This window comes from Atractosteus spatula, chromosome 27 (genome assembly GCF_055471065.1).
Source record: "Atractosteus spatula isolate fAtrSpa1 chromosome 27, fAtrSpa1.hap1, whole genome shotgun sequence".
In the NCBI taxonomy this organism is placed as follows: domain Eukaryota; kingdom Metazoa; phylum Chordata; class Actinopteri; order Semionotiformes; family Lepisosteidae; genus Atractosteus; species Atractosteus spatula.
In genome coordinates this window covers 8,665,936-8,686,757 of record NC_142732.1, presented here as the reverse complement: position 1 = coordinate 8,686,757, position 20,822 = coordinate 8,665,936, and the positions used below count along the sequence as shown (strand labels likewise).

Sequence of the window (20,822 nt, the reverse complement as noted above, 5' to 3'; positions counted from 1 at the left end):
AATTCCTCTGTTTTTTTTCCCCATAAATTGGATCACAAAGATCTGAACTGTAGTTTTACACCTAAACTGTTTCATCATCTATGAACCACTTCTCAGGAAGCTCTTGATGCAAATATGTATATATGCAAATACTAATATTCTGTTTTCAACTAAGATACTGGCAATTTTCCTTTAAAATAATTATCCAGTGGACATTAAACTGATTCCATGGGAGACCAGCGATTTTGCAGAACATTCCACGTCCATAAAATTCCCCAGAGAGTGATCAATGCCACTCCATGACATTAACATTTCAGTTACAATACCTGGCCACTCGGTGGCAGTGTAAGTAGCACAAAAGTTGAATGCCATGAAAAAGAAAAAGACACAGCACATCGAGGACAATACAGACCACACAGTCTGTGATTAAATATTTAATCTTCTCTGACAACTTTGACCATCCGGACCTTTTACCTGCATGATGAACACAGGCCGCTCAGCTCAACCGTGATTTCAATTAAGGTAGAGATTTATGCTTCTTAATTTTAATGTTTAACCAAAAAACAAAGGTACATAGATGTATTCCGGTATACATTTATGTTGTCGATAACATCATAAAACACGCAGGTTAGAAAACAAGGTTAGGAATCGGAAACGCATGCATCTGTCACTGACACGAAATGAAGCAGTATCAATGCAGCGACAGCTTAGTGCAATGTTCAGTTTGGTCACGAGATGCAGCAGACAGAGCAAGGCTAAATTTGAGCATTCACATCTTTCAGGAGCTAAAGGGTGAACAGTTTAAAAAAAGGAGAAAAGAAATTAAGCAGCAATTCAGGCTCATGCTGTAAAGTGCATTCAAATTCTGAACAGAAACAAAAACACAATTTCTAGATATATATATGGATACATGGATATAAAACCAAAAAGAGAATTTCAACGTCAAAAAATGCTCTTCACCTTAATTCTTCAGGTTGGAGCTGATGGCCTGCTAGAAAGTGTTGCCTCTCTTTGGTTGTTGCACAAAACCCGAAACACATGTCACAATCAGATTTCTGCTCCTTAGTTTGTTTTAGGTTTGTGAGTTTGGGATAGAGTTCTTATTTTACAGTCAATAGGCATCATGTTCACGTAACAATCCATGTTTCTACTACAACAGAACCCCACAGGACCTAACAACTGTGATGAAAGGTGACTGAAATTAGTGAAGAATTACAGTGAACAGCATCACAGAAAAAAAACGGCAACCTCAAAGCAACAGCAAAAAGAACCAACACAAGGAAAAGGAAGTGATCAAATTCTTTTAGTGTTCTTTTCCAGTTTGCAGAATTACACATAAAAAGTAACCAGCCACATGCAAAAAGTCAAGCATGTTGCAAAAAAGGTTAAGCAATCAAATATAACCCAAAATAAGGAAAATAACAAAAGAAAACAGAAAAACAGAAGAATCCAAGCTTTTCCCAGCCAACAGAACCCCCCCCCCCCAACAGTGCTGAGAGAAGTGAAGTCTGCACAGGGTGAGATCTCTCTGCCCCGTCTGCACGGCCCCAACCCAAACTACTTATTTCAACAGCTCCACTGTCTGGGCAATCAGAGCACTCCTGGAGACCTCAGAATGGGATGTAGCCTGGCTCGTGTGGGACCGCATGTGTCTAAATGCCATTGAATAACATTCAACTTCCAAGCCAGATGAAGAACCGCAGGAAACGACAGGGAAGGGGCATTTAACACCGAGAACAGGAAGCACTTGCTTACCCAGAGGGTGGTGGGAGTGTGGAACATGCTACCCAGCTTATTAGAGTCGATACCCCAGTTTCTTTGGGGAAAAAAAAAAGGCTGGATGAAATCCTGGAACCAGTGAAGTACCTGACAGCCTACATTGTCTGACTGGCCTCTTCTCGTTTGTAAAACGAGCAGTGAAGAAAATTAAAGGTGAACCCAGAAGGCACTGGACTCTCCCAGCCCTGGTCTGTGTCACGACTCCAGGTCTGTAACTAAGCAGGACATAACAAGGCCCAGATGAGCATGCCTGTGAGACCCACGCTGCTCAGATGATTTACTGAACTGAGCCATCATTATTTAATTGACCTTGTTAATAAAGATCACTCGAGCAATCTAAGGATTAGCCAGATTCAAGACTTGCAAGGGAATGGAATGGGAGAGGTGGGGTTTGCTCAAACCTGTTTTATTTTGATCATCAATGGCAGAGAGAGAATAAGAGGAAAAAAATTTGCACAGGATGGAAATAGTGCGGAGCACACCCAGCTGGAAAGCTTACTAAGTGAAAAGGACAAACAAACAGGATCTGATGGACTAATTCTGAAATTCTGGCTCAAAATACCACCATAGTGCAGCAACACTGGATGTTATCACTAACAGCTCGTCTCTGGCAGTGGAGACACCTGTGGGTGTATCTCACGCCCACGGGGGGGGGAGGGGCGGGGGCGCAGCAAATAGCAAGCATCGCAGAAGAGGAGTGTGGGTTTGGTTTGCCATGGCAACGGCCTGCCGCAAGTCAGAGTCCCCTGGGAGATTTTCCGAGGGCAGAAAGCAGCCTCAGAGGGAGACGGGAGGCGACTTCCGAAGAATTGTGGTTACTGGCATGAATAAGTAATGGAGTGTGAAAACTGCTGGAAGAGCCAGTCCCAGTATAATAGGAAATACAGACATTCAGGGGGGATTCGATCTATGCACAGGTCCAGACCAATCAGGGTGTGCGGGTGGAGTACAGGTCAAACCTTGCAGTTCAGACGTCACCGGTCCGAACCTGGGTCAGGATTTCAAGATCTAGCTGCTGGGCTCAGGGCCGTCCATAAGGTGTAGAGCACTGGAGCAACTGAGGTACAGCACCTCACTCAAGATACAACAGCAGTGTCTGCAGCAGGGGGTCGAACCCACAACCTGCCAGCTACAAGACCAGAGGCTCACTACGCTATGCCTCCCCCCTGGGTATATGACAATTATAAAAAAAAAAACAGTGTGGCTAAATTTATTAAGGAAAAATAAACAAAGCACCATGAATTTTATGCTCTCCCTTTAAAAAAATCGAGCCACCCAAACCCTCTACAGGCACGAGAGCACAAGACTTATAATGTCGGCACTTTTGTACATCTGCTGTTTCGAACAGCACGATCGCGAGCTGGTGTTGCCTACAGAGTTGGGCTGCAGAAGAGCTGGGCAACGTTTTGCGTTTCCCCCCCACCTACAGCTGCCAATCCAATAGCCAAAAGTCCAATCCAGGGCGCCCCCCCCACCCCCACCCCAATCCCCGAAATCAGCCAGCCAGGCAGAGGTCAGCACTGTTGGGCCGGGCAGCGAAAGCCGAGAGGCGGTGAGGAGCGAGAGAGAAGTCAGGGGGGACGTGGGGGGAGAGTGAGAGGACGGGGGGGGGGGGGGGTTGGGGGGTGGGTTGTCAGGGGGCGATCTTGCGATAAAAACCTTTCATGACATTAGGAGCTGTGAGGTTCCGCGAGCAGATCATTGAGATCATTGCGTGAAGCCTATCTTCCTCCTCCTCATCTTCATCCAGAGAGGGCGCGCGACTGCCCGTCACGTGGTGGTAGTTTATAGTGACTGCTCGGGCAATAAGAGAACACAGTTTAGCACGCTGGAAACAGCAGACACACGCACGCACGCACACACACACACACGTTTCCTCTCCTGTCTATGTGGGAATTTACCACCCATCTCCAGCACTGATTGCAAGGGGCACTATAGCAAATAAAATACTCAGTATTTATCATTACTTTCCACCCTGCCACAATCCAGCTCAACAAGGGATGAAAGTAGACTTGAACCAAAGCTTTAGCATTTTTAGATTTATTAAAAAATAGGTATATGAAAAAGTCATTTCCACTGGGTGGGTGTTCCCACTTAATCTGCCAGGAGGATGTTTTTTCCAATTCTACCCCACATGGGCAATCAAACATACCCACACACACTTATGTACAGGAATACACCTGTTGCCTTACAGTTGCCCAGATAAGAAAAGGGTCTAATCATAACCAGATTCAGCTCCTTTTTTTTGTATTAATCATGAACATCGAGAAAAAGCAGAAAAAACAACCTTTTAAAACTAAGAAGCAACATAACCCTCTGCTGTGCATCCTCCTCCCTACATTTCATATCAGTTTTCCCTTTTCAGAGGTCTATATGCATTACCTCATCGTATAGAGACCATGTGGGCACAGAGAAGAACACACCCCTGGTCACCAGGAGGCCTACTCACCACCCCAGGCTGAGTTACAGGTATCATCCTGTACTGTGCTTGAAGTGGAAATCCTCCCACAATCTAAGCAAACTTAACGTTGGTAGAAAGTCTGACGGAAACAGGCCTGTCTATTAGTTTAATGCTCGGTGAAAAATAATACAACTAAGAAGCACTGTCTGGGAAGATACATTTACAGCTATGTCTATAGTGGCCTCACTTTGTTGCAAATGTATTCTTATTAACTGATCCCCTGTACTCAGAGAAGAGCAAACACAGAGCTTCAAAATAATTGGAAGGGGAAAAAGCTTAATTTTTTAATTAATTTTATTTTTTTTGGTTTTATCTCAACTCAAGTTCTTAACATACATGATTAAAAATGTAATATTAGCAGCATTAGTTTGGATCAATAGGAAGGTTTAATTAAAAATGTATAAATATCTAAGTTGATTGCACAAATAACATCCTGATTTGCAGCAGCGTCTGGCGCAATGTTATATGGATGTGTCGTATTCTGGAAACTGCCGAGCGCTGAGGAGCATGAGTTCACCAGGAACAATTAAAAATGGATCGTATAGGTTACAGTCGGGAGTGTTTTTTTATCCAACATGATTTATTTCTTGTTCCAGAGTTATGAGTTATTATGTTGATATGTCTCTGTGCAAGACTCAAAAAGACAGACATGCCGGTACGGCATTCTGGACAGTACTGGCCCAGTTCAAGCACTGGACATGCATCTACCAAGAAGAATTCGTACACAGGGTGCAAACAAAGTTGCACAGTTTCCAGATCTACAGATCGGGATCTATTTCTGCCTCCCGTATGGCTTCCATCTGGGGAATGCAGTCATGGACTAAAACACGAGTGAGAAAACTCTGAAAAGAGACACTTCCCCATCACCGCAGAACAGGCAGCACAGCAGCCTTGGGGGAAATGGCAAAAACCATCAGCTTTCATCAACGCCTCCCACAATCATCAGATAGCTGCCAGTTCCTGCCAAGGGCTGTGGGAGTCTGTTCCGGATGGACGCGAGTAGGGACTGCATCCCTGTCGACAGCACGCAAACACACACTCAGGTAGCTCTGGGGATATCAATTAATCTAGACAGCATGTTTTGGGGGAGATGGGAGGAAACCAGAGCGCACAGCAGAAACCCATATGGACCTGGGGCAGAACACGCAGACTCCACCAGAAGGTGCCAGGCTCGACCTGTACCCACAATCCATGTACAAGAAAGGCAAGCACCACGTAATAGTTAACAACCCCCAACCCCCCGCCAGAAAAAACATAAGGACCCCAAGAGTAACACATGTTCTCTGGATTAAATGATCTCTCATGACTGCCCGTCCGTCGGTGCTAGCCTCTGACATAGGGTGGCAGTCACACGTCACGGGGTGAGAGCTTACTGGATTCGTGGCGGTGTCCTGGATAGACGATCCGAAAGACGTAGTCAGCAGCAATCTCCTCCTCCCCCCCTGTGTCCCGTGGCTCTCCCAGCCTCGTGGTGCTGTTCCTCCTCCGCAGCTTGGGAAACACTTTGCCCTGAAGTCACATACACAGATAAAGTCCCATTCACCCATCCATTTTCTAACCGATTCTTCCAATACAGAGTCACGGGGGAGCTGGGAGCCTATCCCAGCAAGGAACCGGCAAGAAATGTGGACAAGGCAGGGTACACCCTGGACGGGACAGGGCAGGGAAGAGGCCAATTAACCTCCCAGTATGTTTTTGGCCTGTGGGAGGGAACCAGAGAACCTGGAGGAAACCAAAATTTGTAAGTTCTGCTTCTTAGCACACCCCATCAATTATAACCGTAGCCCTATCTGTGGAAGGTATTGTACTGGAGTTTCAATCAAAATTGAAGAATCTAAGAGTAATATGTGATCCAGGCTTCATGCCTGACCCACACGTGCAACATATTGTCAAAACATAATCCTTCCACCTCAGAAATATCAGCAGACTATATGCTATGTTGTCACTAAATGTTGCTGAAAAGCTGGTCAATGTTTGCTTTTTCTTGTTTAGACTACTGTAACGCCCTGCATGTGGGGGTATCTAAATCTACATTGATCAAGCTATAGTATGTTCAGAATTTCGCGGCCAGATTCCTGACCAGGTCTAGTGCAAGTATTCACATTACTCCTGTCCTGGAGTCCTTGCACTGGCTTCCTGTCAGTTTTTGTGTCGATTTCAATCCTGTTGCTCACCTACAAGGCTCTGCATGGCTTGGCATCTCAGTGTATTTTTTTTGTTGTTCTGTAAACCGCTTTGAGAAGCCACTTTTAAAGGCGCTACATAAAAAATAGACAACATTCTATGATCATTCTAATTGCAAAATGCAACAGGCACATGTGCACCATGCACAAATCCAATAAATTGAGATTTTCTCTTTAACAGGACGGTACCTGTCTCCACAACAAGTGGTCACTGCTTTAAGACCAAAAAAAAATATTTTCCAGACATACGTTCAAGAGAACATTTACTCCTCCTTTAACAGGAGAGAATGAGGACCTTTTAGCATAGACAACCGCAAATGTTATTGTTCAACACAGCCTGATCTATGAACATAAAAAAGCACTGTGATTCTGACATCGCGGCTCAATTCTTAACAGCCTACTGTGGCTTTTGTCAAAACCCAACCTGTCTAATCCACTGATCAGTTCTGTCGTAGTTCACGAACTCAGTGGTTTATAAGATGACAGGCACCATCCCTGGAGACTTGGCATCCCTGCACAACACAGCCACACACTGCTCTGCTACATCTGAACTGTCAGTCAACAAACAGTCAACTGCTGCTGCCAGTTTCTCCGCGTGCAGATAAACAGAGCTGTGATTCATCAGCCTCTTCGAGGGCTTTCACAAATCATTCTAATAATAATAATAATAAATATAAGTATAATAATAATAGCGTACACTTATATAGTGCTTTTCTGGACTCTCCACTCAAAGCTCTTTACATCCCCTTCACCACCACCAGTCTGCAGCCCCATCTGGATGACGAGACAGCAGCCATAGTGCACCAGTACGCTCACACACCAGCTCTCAGTGTGCCAGTTCAGCCAGTTCAGAGATGGGGATTATTAGGAGGCCATGATTGGTAAAGGCCAGGGAGAAATTGGGCCAGGATGCCGGGGTTACACCCCTACTCTTTTCATGAAACGCCCTGGGATTTTTAATGACCACAGAGAGTCAGGACCTCGGTTTTTCGTCTCATCCGCTGGATGGTGCCTTTTTACAGTATAGTGTCCCCGTCACTATACTGGGGCATTAGGACCCACATAGACCGCCCCCTGCTGGCCCCACTAACACCTCATTCAGCAGCAACCTGAGCTTTCCCAGGAGGTCTCCCCTCCAGGTACTGACCAGGCTCACACCTACTGAGCCTCAGTGGGCTGCCAGCTGCGAGTTGCAGGGTGACATGGCTGCTGGCATTCTGGCATCATTTTTATTAATCCCCTCGAAACCAAGCAAAACTGTGGGCCGACGTGAAACAGAGAAGATGAACGGAGGGAACAGAACTGAGAGAGAGAGAGAACAGACACGAGTGTAACGCAGGGAGTGTTCGAGCCAGGGAAAGCTAATTAAACTGCAGTGACAGTTTGTATTTGTCTCTGATTTGCCAAGCGGAGCTGATAACATAAGGCAACGTTTTTAAAATTGAGGCAGTTTTCATCCGCATGGCTTTCTTCCCTGGGTAATTAGCCTAATGACGAAGAGCAACTCTCAGAGGCCCCAGCTGCTTCCCCACTACCCTGACTTCCAATCATTTGCAGCACCAAGGCAAACTTGAGTGCTTTTTGAAGCTGCTCCAGATGTCACGATCTCCTCGCCGGAACAGATCCTCTTCAGCGTTACTGATCCTTCACCATGGGACGACACAAACGTACTTGATCTAAGAGTTTCAGGAAAGCCAAAGGATTCTCCCCGTCTCTTCCAAAAGAACGCCTTACACCTTGTAATGAACTTTCATCATCCTACAAGAGCCCGACAAGAAACACCACAGTGGGGGCAGGAGGCAGCATTAAAGTGATGCAAAGCAGAATGAGCGATACTAGGCTTTTAAATCCTTTCTGCGTTTCCCACCCCACCTGACGCCTCCGGCGTGGAGCTGCTCTGAAATCCGATCAGCTCTGGGGTGCCCGTGTGGGTGGTGTTCACACGCCCACGCTGTGCCTGCGATCGCAGCCGAGCTGCCCTTACCTTGCCTCGCTGGGACCACAGAGGGGGCTCCAGCTGCCCACGGGGAAGCAGTCCACTCTCCAGGCAGGAGAGGAAAGCCAGGAGGTGCCCCCCGGGAGGGAAGTGCAGGGGGGGGCGCTGGATTCCATCCTGGCTCACCAACACCAGCGTCCCGCCACAGTCAGCTGGGACAGAGGGAGAGGGGGCTTTTGATTTTCAACCGACGTGGGTGATCTCAGGGATGCGAGTGGACAGTCATTTGGCTCTTTTGTTTCAGCTCAGCATGAATAAGACAGGATTTAACTGAGGAGGTGTGTGCAAAGCTCTGTGTACAGGTTACCTGCCCCCTCCCGATTCAATCTGATGGGGGAAAATTAACCAGTGTATACTGAGCACAGTTCCCAAATCAACAATAAATATAAGGCATCTGTCCCTGTAAAACACAGGGAGCAGCACAGGAGTGAACTTCCTGCGATGAGGGGAAAACGGATTATGGGGTGGTGAAGAAAGACAGGCTGTCCTGATGGTCTGGGCTACTTACGTCGTTGATGGCAGTGGATGCAGACAATCTGTCGCAAAGGCACAGTCAGGGCATAGTCCCAGTAAATACTGTCAGAAGAAGAACACTTGGATCAGAGGCAAGAACGTTTCCACGGCAAAACACAGGCCAAGGTCTCTGAGCAAGCTGGGTTCGTAGTGCACCCTTTAGTTTCCATGTCCAACAGGAAGTGTGCACTGGACACACTGCCCTCTGCACAGCCCGTAATGGGCTTCCACCCTCTAACCATTAACAGAACAAATACATCCATTTAGTACAAAGAATAAACTAAGTAACAAAGTTAAGCCAAGATTACAGAATTATAATCAAGCTTTGTAACTAGAGTAGTCAACGTATCGGTATGCCTACTGGAAGGGGCTATTGAGTTGTCTGGTCTCTTTAAGATCAGATAAGATCACTTTTTTAGCCATATACAATTTCTTGCATTAGGAATTTGTCTTTTCGCATACCCCAGCTTGCTCTCCATGAGACACACAGACAGGGAGAGAAGCTGGGGGTCAGAGGTTTCTCACAAAGTTTTCATCTCAATAACGAGGCCAACAGCCTCCAGTCCAGAAAGTATAGCATGTCAAGAGCACGTCCGCACAGAGGAGAAAAACGTTGCAAACGTGTAGAAAATCCAGAGTGGAAACCAGTGAACACAAGGCGTTCAGTAAGGCTGTTCAGTAAAGGCCATGCCCGTGAAGGTACCGTACCTCTTCTCCAGATCACAGTCTCCCAGGGTCCCATTGATCAGCTGGTTGGGCGTCCACTTCAGAGTGAGGTTCTCTGCAGCCTGGTGCAGTGACAGGTAACCACGCAGGACCTCCATGTCTTCTTTCTGGGCGGGACAGAGACAGACTCAGGTGAGGGACAGTTTGAGTGCTTGTCTCCTAGGCACCGGGAGAGAAAGAGGGCAGAGTGGTGCTGTGTGCATCTCTCTGCTAAAAGAAATAAATAACATCCAGAGCTCAAACCAACGCCCACTGAAATAGTTACATGCGAGTACAGTCCGGGCACGGCAAGCTGTCCTGTTTGGGGGGAATGGAGGCATTCAGGCAGTGGGGAGCAGTGGTCAGGTCTCAGATCTCAGAACAAACAGCCCAATTCCAATTGCTTGGGGTCAAGCCTGTGTAACGGGCTTGTCTGTGGCTCAAAAAGCCCATTACAGAAGGTGACATCACCCCCTCGGGACCTGGGGCTGAGCTGCACTCACACCCACTATAAAAATAAGCACGAACACTGCTGTGGGGAGTGAACATGCGATGGGCTACCACGTTATAAACAGGGCGTTCTATACTTTCTTTTATACTTGTTTTATGTCATAAGCAATGCATAAGCCCTGACCCAACATATGACACTACAAACAGAAACTGGGATTCAGGGCCTTAGCGTTGCTTAAGTGTTGCTTAAGCTAATGAAGGACCTAAATGGGGGTCCTTCAGATGGGGCGGAGCGGTGGCACATTGGTTAGGGATCTGCGCCTGTGGCTGGAAGGTTGCTGGTTCAAATCCCGCAGCCGCAAATCCCTACTCCGTTGGGCCCCTGAGCAAGGCCCTTCACCCCAACTGCTCCAGGGGCGCCGTACAATGGCTGACCCTGTGCTCTGACCCCAGGCTCTCTCCCTGTCTGTGTGTCTCATGGAGAGCAAGCTGGGGTATGCGAAAAGGGTTAATAAAGTGATGTTAAAAAAATGTTTCCTGACTGGGCTCGGCCTGACTCACCGGTTGCACCAGCACGTTGTTCTTGCCATAGAGCAGGTGGGTGCGCGAGTTCTGGTGCAGCGACTCCACGTATTCCCGCGCGGACGCGGCAAATTTATCCTCCGACATGCTGCCGCTGGACTGACGCTTCCGGATCTGCTCCCCGGCGGATCAACAGAGGTGGATGCCGAGAAAGAAAACAATGTCTCTCGTCAGGACCCTGACACAAGCTAGGGAAGTACTCCTGCAGTCCCCTTGGCTTACGAGGCTTTTGCATGATTTGTTCTCCTCCAGCTTAGGGTAGTGTATTATTGTAATTATGAATAAATATTTGTTTAACCCAGTGTGTCTGCTTTATTACTCTTTTTCATCAAAGGAAGTGGCAGGTTCCTCCAGCTTAGGTTATCATTCCAGCAAAAATGACTTTAAGACGCGTTTCCATCACGAATGAATTCCTCTGTACTACTATCTGTACAAAAGCCTTTTTTACAACTTCAATTCATGTGCTAGAATTAAATAACAGGAAAATGCTTCCATACCCTGAGAGCCTAAAGCCTAGTACTGATGAAGACCTGGACAAATGGAAACTGGAAATGGATTTCAGACTAGCTCAGCCTAGGGCAGGCGTAGTATTTAGCACTCATTGGTCCCCACATCCTCCCCCCTACACCTCTGACATGTGTGGGCGCTCTCACCCCCAGGGTGGGCCGGCGGCCCGGGGAGGAGTCCTGGCGGCTGTGCGCTCCGTGGATCCGGTGCCGCTGGACCAGTTCGTTGGCCGAGGGGTCGGTCCAGAAGTGATCCGAGGTCTTCAGTTTGGTGTACTCCAGAGCACAGGGACCCACTGGGAGACGCAGAGTGGGCGGCAGGAGAGGGGAGGACAATAGTGGGAGAGGATGGGGGTCGGGGAACAAGAAAGGAAGATAAGGCACAGCTTTCATTCCAGCTCTGGGTGATTCCCTCCGCAGAGCAAAGAAAGGCAATTGTAAAAGTAAAAATACAGCGAATTATCACACATGCCTGGAATGCATTGAAAACGTAGCTGGAAATTATTCTGAGCTAAGAGCTGTGCGAGCTGTCCTGCACAGCCAGCTTCAGGCCCAGAGAACAGGGTCCCAGGATGCAGGACGACTGTCTGTCAGGAGCAGGGTGCAGGCTGGGGCGAAGAGCCTGGGAACTGCAGAAGGTGCACTGACAGACCGGACGCCCTGCCAAGCCCCCCGAGCAGCTGGAAGGCGATTAGACCCTGAATCACAGGCAGGTGAAAGGCTTTCTTCCGACTCTCACATCAATACAGTTACAGGATTAAGGAAGACTGATAAGTGGGGCTTAAACACAGCGGGTCTGATGCGCATGAATCTCGTTAGGGCAGCACTCAGCCTTCTCTGCTCTGGAACAAAGCGTCAGCGGATTGTCTGAGGACTCCAAGTGCCTTGCAAGACGCAAGATGCTGCATCACATATTGGATATGGGGTTTAAACCGCAGAGCATCTTAAGACCCCTGCCGCCCATGAAAAAGATTCACTGTGGTGGTGCTCCTGTCCAATTATGTCCCTAAACAACACAGCGTTAGGCTCATGAATTTCAAAATCACATTGCCCACCTCACCTTTAAATGCTGTATTTCACACAGTCATAGGCAACAGGGCACGACAGCGAGACTCCACGCCTGATAATAAACACTTTATGAGTCTGCTGGTTTCCATCTGCACCTCCCTGCAAGTTATCTCAGCAGAGCCTCCACCAAGACATTGCAGACATGAGGCAGTTGGGGGAAAAAAAAAAAACGTGACAGCTTAGCTACTACTGGCCCCACGAGCAAGCAACGTCTCGGTCGGTAAATAAACGAGGCCTAAAAATACGGGCTGTTAGATCTCTCTAACCAACAGACCCATGTAGCACCCAAGTCACAGTTTATCAACGAGACCCCAGATTAAGACCAAAAAAACCCAATTCAATCTCTAGCATAATCAAACTGTCCCCTTAGCTTCGCTGACTGACAGGCAACAACCTCACTGACCCCACATCAGTCCGCATATTAAAATGGTGCTGTGATCTGGTTCAAAGTGATTGATGTCTGTTACAAGCTAGAAGAGGCAAGTGGAACATGTGGAACAGTGGTTAGAGCTTTTAAACTGTAACCAGGAATTTGGGGGGAGGGGGGGGGTTCAGGTGGGGCAGTGCTGCTGAATGCTTGGGCAATATACTCTACTCAGACTGCTTTAGTAAAATACCCACCTGGGGATGCTAAAGTCACTTAGGATGAACGCTCCAGTCAAACAAGCTAATAATAAGGTCTCAAAGTGCATGATGATACTGGGATGCCAAATGCCCGTCCAGGTCTTTCAAAAGCTTTCAGATTCCCCAAGGACAAAGGATGGGCTCCTGGGCTAGTTGGGTCTGGTGATTGTTTGGGACTTTGAGACTGTGACAGCAGTTCAAATCTGGGGTCGATCTTTGCAGGCTACAGCTTCACACAGTGGCACCTGGCTGAATCCTGGCTTCCATGTCCAAAAAGGAGGCCTGCCCACCCATACATCAGTTAACCCCACCCATACATACATCATAAGGCCACCCTCATGCATTTAGCCCCCCCGCCACACTGACAGAGCCCCTCCCACTTACCAAGTAAAGCAGCAAGAATGGGCCCAAAGACTGCATCATGCATCAGAGCCTCCTTCTCATAGTACTTACTGCAGAGACAGACCGCAAAGAGATCCTATTTTAATCTGAAGCATTAACAGCAAGCACAGGTCGCCCCCAAAGACAAGCTCTCGAAAGAAGAAAATAAATTACACAGCAAGTCAACAAGTGGAGAAGGCGTGACAATGATTAAGACCCATGAAAGAGCTGGTTTCAATAAGAGGCATTCACAGTTTGCATGAGATACAATGCCTACAGGAATTTGGTTTGTAATTATTAAAACATACAGTAATGCTCAGGCGATGGAGACCAATACAGATTGGTGTTGTGGGAAGGGTTATCAGAGCCAGTGGAATGCAGAAAGTTTCAGACTGCAACTCTTAGTGCTGCAGCACACATTATAGTGCAGCGAGTTAGCAAAGAGCAAGATTTTCAAACTGAATTAAATTACTCATAGCTGAAAATTGCACGGCGTGGTGGTGTGGTGCAGTCATTACCGCTGCCTTGCTGCTCTTGGGTCCTGGGTGGTGTTCTGGACTGGAGCACAGACTCTGTGGAGTCTGCATGTTATCTCTGAGTTTGTGTGGTTTCCTCTCACCTTCCAGTGACATGCTAGCCAGGCTGGCTCTGGTGTTTGTGTGTGTGTGCGTGCCCTGTGATGGACTGGTATCCTCTCTAGGGTGCACGGTGTGTTATTCTTTTGGGACAGACCCCATGTGGCAGCAACCCTTTCCAGAAATAAGCGGTTTCTGGATGCAAGCTGAAACTAAAACGGCGTACCTGCAGTTGTCCACGATGTACTGCACGATCTTGTCCAGCACCTTCTCGAAGAGCGCCGTCCGCACCCAGATGTGTTTGATTGCCTGGGGGCTGAGAGGCTGTGGGGGCCGGCCCGCTGTTGAGCTCTGCCTCTTCAGACTCTCCGGACTGCTGGACTGCGCCCTCCTGGGGGTAGAGGACCACAGTGAATACAGCAGGCATGCCCAGCACGCCTGCATGAATCAATCCTGCCTCTAGGTGTCACTGTGACCGTGAGGACTGCCGCCAGACACAATCCTCCAGTTTCCCCAAAGCTCATGTCCTGTCTCGGCCAAGGCCTGTCTCCCAAGCACAGAGAGAAACAGAAGCCACCCCTCTGAAAGGGCAACCTGAAGAACCTGCCTTATTTGTGTAGAAATAACTAAACCCGAGAGCTGTCCTAAAATGAAGTGCATTATTGAGACTCTGCTCCTCTGTTATCTTTAAAGAGTCTTCTAATCAAACAAATGCTCTTTGAGGCTTCAAGTCCCCAGTTCTCCCAGAGAGCTGCCCAGACAGAAGGAAGAGCACTAGCCACAGTCAGGAGGGCGTGACGGGGCCAGAACTTAGCTCCCATCCTGAAAGGTGCTTTTAAAAGGGTTTGCCGGGCTTTTGCACCACCTAAGGTCTTAATTAACTAACAACAGGTTCAGCTGGACTAATTTACGCTTTTCTCTCAAGATTGCATTGCAAGTGATGATTTAAAGCAACATTCAGAGGTGGCTACAAACCCAGGCGCATCACTGTCGCCTCACAGGAGAGGAGTTCACACAGCAGTGTCTGCAGATTCAAGAAGGATTTAGCAGGCGTGCCTAAGATCTACGGAACCAAATTCTGGCCTTGGACAAGTCAGACCAGAGGGTGGAATAATTCAGCAGATAATTAGGAACGGATTCATGAGTCTGTCTGGAAAGGAGAAGGGAAAGTGGGAGATTATAGGATGGGTTGCTGGAAATCAACATCCTGTTACTGCCAACGACTGCATGACAAGACACCCATCAGCAAGTCCAGTATTGACAGGACAGGAGAGTTCATCACTTGCTGGCCTCCAATAACAAGCTCTTCCTGCCCTCCCCCGCTCCCCCTCTCCTCTGTCATCCATCTCCATCGCAGCCTGGGGCTGATTTATCAGCCCAGTGTGAGCCTGAGGCTCCACATGGCACACGGAGACGGGAAGAGAAATGTTTTCATTTCGAGAGAGATTTATATTTGTATTGATCGTTACCCCATCATCCCAGCCGCGCAGGACAGATGCGCGTGTTTGTGTAGTCAGAACCCTTTAACACCTCAGGGAAAAAGAGGAGGAGGAGGAGGGGCTGATGATGATCGGAGAGCGCACAGACAGGCAACAGGAGCAGCGCAATACTGAAAGCACCACTTCAAACCATGCAGCTCAGCGCTGTGTTCAGGTTTCAGGTCCACTGTAGAATAGAAGCTGCTTTATTACAAGGTAACACTCTGGCACACAGTAGCTGTCTAACTGTGTGGCCCACTAAAACGACAGTGCATTTTGGGATCACTCTTGTACAACAGAAAGCATTCCGTCATCCCAAAAGGAAGATAGCAAAAAAGCCAGGCTTCTCAGGAAAAGTTTGGAGTGCATGATTTACAGAAGATCATTAAGCACAGCTCCAACATAGGGGAAAATCGGCGAAAGGATTATTTTGAACTTGGGGGGAAAAAAAAGCAGAGATGTTTGCAGAAAGTTCCGTCTTTTTCCCCCACACCTTGGACCGCGAGCAGGATAGGATGATCCAATCTCTTACAATCACAGCGGGGAGAGGAGACACAACATCGATACAATCAATATCCTAAGCAAAAAAAAACTATAGGGGGGGGGAAGGGGTTTGCTTTTTTGCATTCCACACAGGAAAAAAAGCCAGTGCTGACCAAGTTTATTTGATTATTTTCTTCCAAATATTCTGTTTTTCCCAGATGTTGTCAAAGTCAAAGGCATTTGTATTGGAAACAGCCATAATAAAACACACAATCCGGTTCCGGAGCCGTGTTCGTTTGGCAGCCCAGGGAAGTCCAGGTACTGCCTCGGCGCCGGTCGGACCACGAAGAGAGCGAGCGCGTCCCTTCCAGTGCCATTTGGCTAACCCAATTTAACACTAACCCCATCAACCAAATTAGATCTCGTTTCCCATGCGGGATGGGAGCCGGGCCAAAGGTCTGAATTAAGTCATGCCGCGTAATCGCATTTCAGATCTCAAGAGTGGTGAAAAAAAAAAAGCCCTAAACAGAATAAAACCATAAAATAGAATCAGTCACGACTGATTCACAAGGTTCCGAGTAATGTGTCCAGAGCAATTGTGGATCTGCTTAACTTGGTTATTTTTATAATCTTTTTAATGCGTTTAGTCCCTTAATCTCCGAGATGTCGTTTTTAAAAGCCTGGGTTGGTGGTGGGGAGGGGGGGGTTAGACTCTGTGCTCGTAGGATGGGTGACATGATTACGTAGTCATGGCAACACATGTAACCAAGCAATGGAGCCCTCACTGAGAGGGAGAGAGAGAGAGAGAGAGACACCACGCAGGTTCATTCTGCTAAACAATGGCATTAATTAAGCGCTCCGTCTTGCAGTTAAGGAAAGCAGACCAGCAAGAAGCAAAACGACAAGCCCCAGATGTTGCCCCTTAAGCGAATTACTGGAGGCAGGATTCAGCGCAGCCTGTCGGGAGCAGATCCAGAGGAGGAAGAAGGAAAGAGAATAATGTGCTCTCTCCTCTCTGGCAGCGCAGCGCTCTGGCCTGGTGGTGCTGGTGTGTGTAGTACCAACATGTCTGTCACTTAGCACAGCTCTGATACACAGGGCTCCCATCTGGTTCGACCAGAAGGGAAACACAGAATGTGCTTTCAGATGAAGGCCTTAGTCTATGGCCTGGGCCACACTGCGGACCTTAAGAGATCCTTATGGCAGTTTGTACAAGAGCAAGGCGGTTAACCCCAGTGTCAGAGCAAATTCTCCCTGCCAGGGAGTAAATGGCATGACCGGATCGTGTGCCCGATACACAGTGATCCCTGTACAGCCACTGGGGGAGGGAGAGCCCCCACCCATCCCACCATCTGTTTGTCATGCAGTCAGCTTTGCATGGAGAGGCGGTTCACGTTCTGCAGAACTTTTTGCTTTGGCAGTGGTGGTCTGATTGCACGTGCCGACGTCATGGCAGCAGCAGAGGCAAAGGGGAGCAAGACGGAGGACACAGCGATGAGTAACCCCTTGCACGCGTACAGCACCTTTCATCCCAATGGGGTTTTCAAAGTACTGCATGCACAAGAAGGGACTCGCTTCATCCACCACTGAAGTGCAGGATGAGTGGAAGCCATTCTACACTGAGAAATGGCTTCACCAGCTGAATTAAGGGGAACTTTAAGATCAGACTGTTGACGCTTCAGTGGAAATTAACCGAGACACCAGGGTTAATGGCATTACCCTTAAGAACAGGTTTAATCTCTGAGTGAAAAGATGGCACCTCCTGCAGCACAGTGTGCCTGTAAACTGGGGTCCAGAGGGATTGCTGTGCATCGGACACATGATCCTGTCAGGGCACCTGCTGGCCTACCTGCCCACCAGCACCACGGAGAGAACAGGAATCTGGTTTCCCTTATGCACGCGGCACTACCGGTTTGTTAAGATCGTCAAGGGGAATCTCTCTGACCTGCTGGCCTCCGCCTGCTGCTGCTGCTGCAGCTGCCCCTGCACCTTCCTGCACACCTCCCCCGTTGTGTCGTCCACCTTGCCGATCTTGGTGAACAGCGCCGCGATCTTGTCGCTGCGCAGGAAGCCGGCCGCTCGGCGCTTCAGCATGTGGAGGAGGCAGGCCTCCACTGTGCCTGGGAGAGAGAGAGAGAGGGGGGGGGGGGAGAGAGGTCAGACCCCGACTGGTGATGGAGAAGTAATAATAATTATAATAATAATAATAATAATTGCTTACACTCATATAGCGCTTTTCCGGACACTCCACTCAAAGCGGAGGGGGAATGGGGGAAAGGACAGTCAGCTCCACAGACCTGCACTGACCATACTGACCACACCTTGCACAAGCAGCATTGAACCTGGGTGAAGCGGTGCTGAGTAAAGGACCATAACGGCTCGGCAAGCCACTGCAACAGCCCATTCGCTCCCTCACCCTTCCCTACCAGCCATCTGACTGTGCGGCCTGGCTCCTTATACATTTACACAGAGGGTCCGATTAAAAACCCAACCTGCCACTGTCACCGGGCCTCCACTCCTCTGGCACTGACCCTTCACATTTCAACACTCCCCGAAAGGACAGCGTCCCCTCTCCAGCAGCCATGATCCCAGTACGCCCTTGAAGACAAGGGGGAAATAAAGGGTATCGGGCCCAACAGAAGGGCAATAAGAAAGCCTCTGAATGCTACTGTGTGCTGAGGGAGATGGCTGACCAGAAAGGAAGAAGAGGTCCTGAATTATATTTTATTTCTTTTATTTTATTTTATTTCAAGTTACAATTTCCAACACTCTTCTGGTCATTCTGTCAGTCTGTAAGCAGCAGTGGGCTCTGTGATTTGCACTTGTCACCAAGGCAGGCTACACTCTCCCACCCCAGCGTTGTCCTGCACTGTGAAAAATGATATCGACAAGCAGCCCGCGGTTGGGCAAACATGACAACATAATCGAGTGCTTGGAAAAGCAATCTGAGTTTTATGGGCCTAATATGGGTTTTATTGCTGCTTGCAGCTGACTGAAACGGAGAGACTGAAATACGCTGGCCTTCGGCTCTCTCGGTAGTTGTGTGCATTTCTTTGCTTAAAGCAGCACTGAGGGTTCTTTTTTTGTTTATAATACGCAAACAGTTGAAAAGCGGTTTGAACAATGTAGACTCAGTTTGGCAATCTAAAACGCCAAGTGTGTGAAAGCACCTCTTATACTCTTATTCAAATATTACACCTGGGTATAATACAGACCCAGAGCAGACTGAGAGAGGAGTAAGGTAGTGTCGCATTGTAAAGAAAGAGGCTGGGCACAGTGCCAGTCTGAAATACTGGAAAATCTGCCCACTCTGCCCCAACACTCAGAACCCCCCTACCAATTACCCAGTTACAGCCTGAGAGCCCTCTCTAAGGTGGACTGGGCAGCAGTGAAGACTGCCAGTTCACTATTATTCACCGATGACAACGCAACCGGAAATGCCCTGTGCTGAGCACAGCAGTGCGAGCTGACGAAAGGCAGTGGATTAATACAAATCTCACTGCTCCTCAGCAGCTAGGGTTGTGTGGACTGTTCAAAGCACAAGCCAAGCAGGTCTAAATGCTTCAGAGACCGCTGGCAAGTTAAACATCAAACAGTTTATCGCATCGGCTCAGGGCATGTTAGAAGAGAAATGCCTCAACAAAGAAAATGGGAGTTTTGCAAACACAGTGTCTGGTTCTCAAGGAAGAAAAAAGAAGAGAAAAAAAACTAAAAAATAAAACCGCATACAGAAAACAGGAGCTTGGGGACTCTGAAAAAAAAAAATAAGGAAAAGGAGGCTCTGGTGCAGTTACACTAGCAAAACATCGCCTGCGTGCATTTCTCTCAAAAGCTGCAGAGGAACGCAGCTCGAGTTCACGTGAACGAGCTTTAGTGGTTTTAAGTTTTTAAAATAGCGGAGGGATATTTTAAACGGAACGAGAATGCTGAAATAAAATTGACTGGAAAAGGCCATCTTTTTTTTTTTTTCCTTTGGACCCGAGCATCACCAGAGCGCCCCCTCAGGGAGAGGAGAGGCAGATGATTAGAACGGTGAGGAACGGGCTCATTACGGAGTGTTTATGTGATCCTTCAGCACCACAGAGGAGTGGAGACGCTCAGTCTAATAGATTGAGGTTAACTGCTCTGGGAAGAGTCGGACACTGTCAACTATCCCATGTCAACATGAATTATTAAAGCATACAAATACTGAACGCAAATGATCTCTGAAGGAGTTATCAAGGTGTGATAACTGGGGCTCAGAAGTGCTGTTATAGGCAGCTTTCAAACAACTGGACGACTGTGGTACAGTTTGGTTTAAGGTATGGTTCAGACGATTGACCCACAGGCAGGTTTTTGATTTTCACACACCTCACACAACACAAGGAAGGAAAATTCCCTGCGAGTCCCTGTTCAAGTGAAGAGCTCATAGAAAGAACACTGAATCTCCCCCTCTCCCCTGTAGGTTCTAAGGATTTTAGCTCTTCTTTCCTGTAAGAACACAGTGTTTGATATTCTGGTCCACAAGAGCCAGTCACAACTACTAGGTGTTATTCAGGGCTTGGCAGCACAAATATGTGGAGAATTCTGAGCACAAACAGCCATGACCTCCTCCTTTGGTGTACATAAAGGGCAACGCGGGCAGTGTAAATCCGACCGCAAACAGCTGTAGAAATACCATCCCCTCCCTCAGCGTACAGCCCACTCTAAAACCTCAAACAGCTGCTTCAGAGAAGAGAGCACATTCAGCCAGTCACAAAGGACTAGCACTGCCCGGCTGTCATACAACAACGATAATAACAATTCCTTACACTTACATAGCGCTCTTCTGGAGACTCCACTCAAAGTGCTTTACAGGTAAGGGGTATCCCCTCCACCACCACCAATTTGTAGCCCCCACCTGGATGATGGGACATCAGCTTTCAGTGAGGAGGAGAGCAGAGTGATGAAGCCAATTCAAAGATGGAGATTATTAGGAGGCCATCGTTGGTAAAAACCAGGAAATAATTTAGCCAGAACCCTGGGGTAACACCTCCGTTTTTTTCCTCAAGAGGCGCACTGGGATTTTTAATGACTGTAA

General features: G+C 48.0%; 1 protein-coding gene across 1 annotated transcript in view; it reads right to left on the bottom strand.

Moving 5' to 3' along the window:
* sgsm2 (small G protein signaling modulator 2) overlaps window positions 1-20,822 on the bottom strand; it is a 65,886-nt gene that overhangs the window by 13,911 nt on the left and 31,153 nt on the right. The window contains exons 3-12 of the mRNA XM_088907160.1: window positions 17,709-17,883; window positions 14,029-14,193; window positions 13,231-13,298; window positions 11,302-11,450; window positions 10,628-10,762; window positions 9,620-9,744; window positions 8,907-8,974; window positions 8,387-8,550; window positions 5,593-5,728; window positions 3,418-3,552 (exon numbers count right to left, since the gene is read on the bottom strand). Coding sequence (XP_088763286.1) covers window positions 3,418-3,552; window positions 5,593-5,728; window positions 8,387-8,550; window positions 8,907-8,974; window positions 9,620-9,744; window positions 10,628-10,762; window positions 11,302-11,450; window positions 13,231-13,298; window positions 14,029-14,193; window positions 17,709-17,883 — 1,320 coding nt within the window. The remainder of the gene's footprint in view (window positions 1-3,417; window positions 3,553-5,592; window positions 5,729-8,386; window positions 8,551-8,906; window positions 8,975-9,619; window positions 9,745-10,627; window positions 10,763-11,301; window positions 11,451-13,230; window positions 13,299-14,028; window positions 14,194-17,708; window positions 17,884-20,822) is intronic.